Raw genomic sequence first — 6000 nt, 5'->3', positions numbered from 1 at the left:
TTAAAAATGTAATATTTTTAAACATTAATACACATAATGATATGCCCAAAATGTATTAAGGATTAATTTAGTAAGGTATTTTATTAAATAAATGAGGAACATAACTCCATAAAGGCAAACAATGCATAAATTTAAATTAAATATAAAAATTGTTATAAGTAAGGCCACAAAATAAGATATTTCACTTAGCAATGAGTATGTAGCAAGGAGGAAGATGAATATATTACATGTTTTAATATCATTTCTGACTCTGCGACCCACCCACAATGGATCAGCGACCCACTTTTGTGCCCCGACCCACCAGTTGAGAATTGCTGATTTAAAGGTAAACCAGCATTATAAAGCATCCTCTATCATCTTCTCAGCCTTTTCAAGTTCAGGCAGGCTAAAGTTCAAAAGAACTTGCTTCCACTATGTAGTGGTCAACAAGATGAGAAAAGAATCTTGCTTTTTCAAAGCTTGCTGGACAGAAAAAAAAACAAAAAAAACAAGAGAAAGGCCAAGTTCCATGGGAAAAAAGTTTTTATTTATCAATATGTGGTATTTTCCAAACTGGTGGAACGTTGTATTTCCATTGTAGCTGGTGCCGATAGGTTATGCTGAGAAGCGGCGAGAAGAAAATAAAACAAAATCAAAATAACAAAAAGGTGACAGTTATGATTCAAACACAGGGAAACAATTTAAACAGGTTTTGCGTACACATGCACATTGAAACAAAAATAATACTGTGGCTTTGAACAATAGCAGAATTCACCCAATAACGAGACTCATGGCGAGCAACATCCGTGTACTAAGTTAAAGGATGACAGAAAGTAAAACAAAGGACAGCCTAGGAGATAATGAGTAGTGGAAAGCGGATGATTTATTGGTGTCATACATGGCACCTATGTATGTGTGTGTGTAGGTGTGTGTGTGTGTGTGTGTGTGTGTGCGTGTGTGTGCACTTATTAAAACCGACAAAAGATTCATCGTCCGGGGACATTTTTTTTGTTGCAACTTATAATGGAGGCGAAAGTGTGGCTAACTCATATTTAAAACTTCATTTGCAGGGTTTAAGTGCTGTGTCCAACACGGGGATGAATGAAGTCTCCTTTTCGAAGACACTCAGTGTCGCAGACAACCACACGTATGTTGAATGGCCACATCAAAACTCTGAACCCCAGTTGTTGCAACACTTGCAGTAACAAAAACAATACTATGGACGCTGCAAACAAAAGACAGCTCTGTTGCAAGAATAGCTTTGATCTGAAAAGAAATGAAAATAGAAATATTTTTGCAAACAGAGACGAGAAGGATTCATACAAAACACTTTAAAAAGACAGCTATTTACAAATATCCTCCATTACAAAATTCTAATTTTATTTCGTTTTTTTTTTTTGTACTTAGAAGCAGTGTTCGGGTGACATTACATCTTAAACTGGGCTCTATGCATATATTTACATTTCTCTTTTACGGTTTCTCCCCAAATTTGAAGAAGTGGTCAGAAGAATGGATGAAAATGAGATATGGTTTTGTGGTAATGACTCCCTCGGCTGGTGAAGGTGGGGGCACACTGATCCCAAAGCAAAATATTTGATGTCGATGTGTTTCGCAGAGGAACACTGAGGGCTGCATGCTGAGTTAAAACACAGGACCACAAAAAGCCCAAGCAGCTGTTTAGGTTGTTAACTCTGAGGTTAACGACACATAAGAGTCTTTCCCAAGCTCCTCCGGCCGGGCTGCCTTTTAACTCAGCAGCTAACATCCATGGATGTGGCTGCAGATGATAGGTGAGTAAACACCAAGCGGCAGTCTGACCTGAAGATCAACCTGGACCTGTCAGTCTTAATGTGTGCGCGTGTGCACGTGTGTGTCAGCTTGCATGCTGAGGAATGGCTGTCCTCTTCTCTCACACATCATTAGGTGAGACTGCTCCTTACCTTGGCAGCACCTATTTCCTGTTCCAAAACAGGTCTGCTGGACCACGAAAGCATTCACACACACACATTGAAATATAAGCAATTAAAATGTGCACCCCCCAGCCTCAACACCTTCTGCAGTGCACACACATCCAAGCTCCTGGTGCTGCTGATAAGTGAGCTGTAGTGTCCTGGCAGGCTCGACACCTCCACTGTTTTTTCTTCCCAATTCACACCACAACTGTCAAAATGAAACTACCTAAAGCGTAACCATCTTCCTCACAACTCACAAGAACATTTTCTCCTCCCGGCTGGTGAATGTGGGCATGAAGATGGCACATATTAGTGTGAACTCCGCTGACTCATCAACAGATGGCAGCCAATTGGCATCAAACAATACTGTATCCCATCTGTGGTTTGCCATTCAATATAGGATATAGGATAGCCAAACTATGTAGGGCAACCTTCCCTTCTATCTGAAACTCCATTTCCAAACACATTTCAACATGTCTGCAGCCTTTTAAAGCCCCTGAATCAGAAATAATGACATCTTCAAATAGAACCAAGAAGGCCAGAGGGGATTTTGTCTGTCAGTTTGTCTTGTTTTTGAAGCTACCAATACAGTAACTCACTGTTCTAAACCCCCCGAGCAAATAAGTCCTTCTCGGCGCAAGGTCTGGGCACGCACGCACACACACACTCACACACACATTCATCTAAAACACACATAAGTAGGTCATAAATACCACAGCAATGGCAAAGTTCATAATCGACCAATGGATGAGGGAGTATTATGGGAAAACACACTTTGATATCAACAGTCCAGGTTTTGACTGTAATGGATGACATGAGTGGAGAGATGAGTAATAATAATAATAATAATAATAATAATAATGATGATCATCTATTCAACTCTATACATTGTGCACTTGTAGGAAAAGTCTAACAAAATACAACTGCTTTGTGAACTGAATCAGGGTTGAGGAAGTCCTCCATCAAAAATAGTAAGGCAAATATCAGAGGTGCGAAGGGAGAGGAACACAATATGTCACACACTGTGTCTGATACCTGAGCTATCTGGAGAGTTTCCCGAACCGGCATGGAGCTGACACCCCACTGACACACAGGTGCACGCGCGCACGCACACACGCGCACACACATACACACACACACACACACACACACGTATTTCACGTGCAGCACAAACAGTTCTTGGCTAGTGTGCAAGGTTTGAGTGTTGTAGCGCCAGCGAGCCAATTAGGGTACAGTATATCTGGTCCATAAAGGGGACAGCAAACCAGGAAGTTCCATCTTTTGGTTTGCGCCGGCCCCGACCCCCGACCCCCCCACCTCCCCATCAGACCACAGCGGGGAGATGTACTGGGAGGTGAAGGGAGGAGGAAGGAAGGGTGGGGATTTCCAAACAACCCAGAATAAACCTCTCTCATCAGTCTGGACACTGGTTTCTCATCTGTGCGCTTCTCTCCAGATTTGTGCAGCAGGTGGTAGAAATAACACGGGCTTGAAGGAATAATCAAGTCCCCAAAAGCAAAGCAAAGAGTTCCTCCCAAAAACATAAATCAGGCTGCTGAGTGTCAGACTTTGTAGTAGATGTTGGCAGGGCTCTGCGGGGGCATCTCCTGGACTATGTAGACCGGGTGGCCATAGTCGCCGCTCACCTTCTCGTAGTGAGGGCAGTAGTTGTTCTCTGTCCGCAGCGGAATGATGATGTCACTGGGCTCCGTGCCAGCAGTGCCCCCGGGAAGCTTGGGATTGGACAACGTGCTGAGTGACAGTGCGGAGGGGCGGGGCTGCGAGTGGCTGTTTTTCCTGGCACGCTTGCGCATCTTGATGAGCAGAATGACCAGGAGGAGGATGAGCAACAGGAAGATGATGCAGCCCGCTCCAATGGCAGAAAACACGGCCACTTTGGAGCCCAGGATGCCGTCCGAGTTGGCAGAAGAACCAGACTGGTCCTGGTTTATGGTGTCTGAAGAAAGAAGTCACAGACGGGATATACACAGTCATTAAAAATATCTAAATTAAAAAATAAATGAAGAAATGTATTAATTGCTTTGATGAGATGCAAGTAATGACAACAATACTGATTTTTTTAAAGACCAAAATGAATGACGAATGTACGATAAATAACATATAATTACAAATAATGAAAGCAAATTGTAAGATACTGATATATCATTATTAGAAATGGCTTAATAATAGCAACAAAAACACTTTTACAATGTTATCCTATTTGCTTACAAAATAAATAAGTAGTAGTAGTAGTAGTAGTACTTTATTAATCCCACAGCAGGGAAATTCATCTGTTACAGCAGCAAGCAAGATACACAAGTATGTACACAAGTAAAGAATGCATAGTCATTGACAATGCATGCAATGCATAGACATGATGGCAAAGCACTCAATTTTCTGGGGTTGAATTTTAGAATTTCCAGTTTGTTCAATAATTACTCTGTAAGGGTTCTATGGTCTATAACAGGGGTCTTCAAATTAAAATTGAGTGAGGTCCGTTTATGCATGTTTTTTCACAGCGAAGGTCCGAACCTCATTTAGCCTTAAATTGCATCAAACAGACGAGCTCATATTAAAATGAAATGTAATGAAACCCTACACATCACCCTAAGTTTTCACTACAACACAATTATCTTGGCACCTAAATTGCATTTAAAGGAAAACGGGACCAAATTTCACATAAATAATAAAAGGTTTGACTGTACTAACAATGGATAAACACAAGAGGCTTATTTTTTAGTTAAGTAAAACTGCACCGGTTTCTCTGAAAAAATTCTATGAAATAATAACAATTCAATAAGTGTCTCTTTAACAGAAAAACTGCAACAGAACACCCTCTTAAAGGTTCAGATTTTCAGATTTTTTGTTTACCTTTGAGTAAGGTCTCTGCAGCAGAAGCACTCCATAACTTTCCCGTCGGTGAAAATGTTTTTCTTTCGCTCCAATAACCATACAATCCTTCGTAAACACTCATTTGCACATTGTTGTGCTATAAATGAATGCGTTAAGACTTTTGTAGATTTTTCACACTGGGCTCCAAGGGCCGTTATTTTCCGCGCTCTCACATCAGACTTTGGTGGATACTTCCCCTCCATTGATTTGTGTTTTGTCAGGTAATGTCACGTCACATTTGCGCTTTTGACCAGCGCTACAGTTTCAGAGCATATGAGACACAGCTGTTCGGCATCGCATTCTGGAGGATGAGCATATATCGGTGCGTCCATTCACTTTTAAAAGTTCGCTTTTTTCAACTTTTCTTACTATTCACCAAGCCATGGTTCTCTCATTCACTTCTCGGCAAGTGATCAAACGATTTCATTGTCTCATTTTGAGTGACGTCAACGCGTTTGCTATCACGTAACCCTAATAACTGAAGTAATTACGCCGGCAAACTGCCGTTGCGATCGGTCCGCTAGCATGATATATCATTACTATATCTCCCATTCACTTGAATTGGTCACAAGTTGAGAAAGGGCCATCACTGGGTCCATATCCCGGCCGAGGTCCGCCATTCGGTGATGGCTGATCTATAAGTTGTACAATGCAGGTCAGATATTTTGGCATGTTCTCCGACAAAAATGCAAAAAAAAGGGAAATGGAGCTCAATAGTTTAGAGAGGCAAAGCAACATAAAATAAAACATGTGTACACAGTACAAAAAGTTTGTTTTTAGGCTTGAAAAAAGTTATGCATTCTTATTTAGGACACTTTCAGACTGTTCAATTCATGACACAGGGACTGAAAACGTAGTAAACCAAAACAAAAAAATTCACTCAACAAAGTTTAAAAAACTTTATTTTGGAAATACAGTGGACCCCCTCATACAGTATTTGTTCAGATTTATTCAGCAGCGGCGACCCCGCAAATGAATGAGTTTTTAAATCAAAACCTCATTTTTTTATTTGTGGGAAAATGTCCTTATAATCTCCATAATTAGGCCATTTATTGGTAAACAGCACATCTCATTTGCGCTACATATCGAAAGCTTAAGTTGCACAGAAAGTGTTCTTTATATGTAGTGAATCAGCTGGATATTTACACCCTGACTCAAACGTCACAAACCAACGGGA

General features: G+C 40.9%; 1 protein-coding gene across 1 annotated transcript in view; it reads right to left on the bottom strand.

The window, feature by feature from the left end:
• Positions 1 to 504: 504 nt before the first annotated feature.
• efnb1 (ephrin-B1) overlaps positions 505 to 6000 on the bottom strand; it is an 82343-nt gene continuing 76847 nt past the window's right edge. The window contains exon 5 of the mRNA XM_054791333.1: positions 505 to 3888. Coding sequence (XP_054647308.1) covers positions 3494 to 3888 — 395 coding nt within the window. The 3' untranslated portion in view covers positions 505 to 3493. The remainder of the gene's footprint in view (positions 3889 to 6000) is intronic.

The sequence above is a fragment of the Dunckerocampus dactyliophorus genome, chromosome 11 (assembly GCF_027744805.1).
Source record: "Dunckerocampus dactyliophorus isolate RoL2022-P2 chromosome 11, RoL_Ddac_1.1, whole genome shotgun sequence".
Classification (NCBI taxonomy): Eukaryota; Metazoa; Chordata; class Actinopteri; order Syngnathiformes; family Syngnathidae; genus Dunckerocampus; species Dunckerocampus dactyliophorus.
Note: the sequence above shows the minus strand (reverse complement) of the source record. Positions and strands in the feature narration are given on the sequence as shown.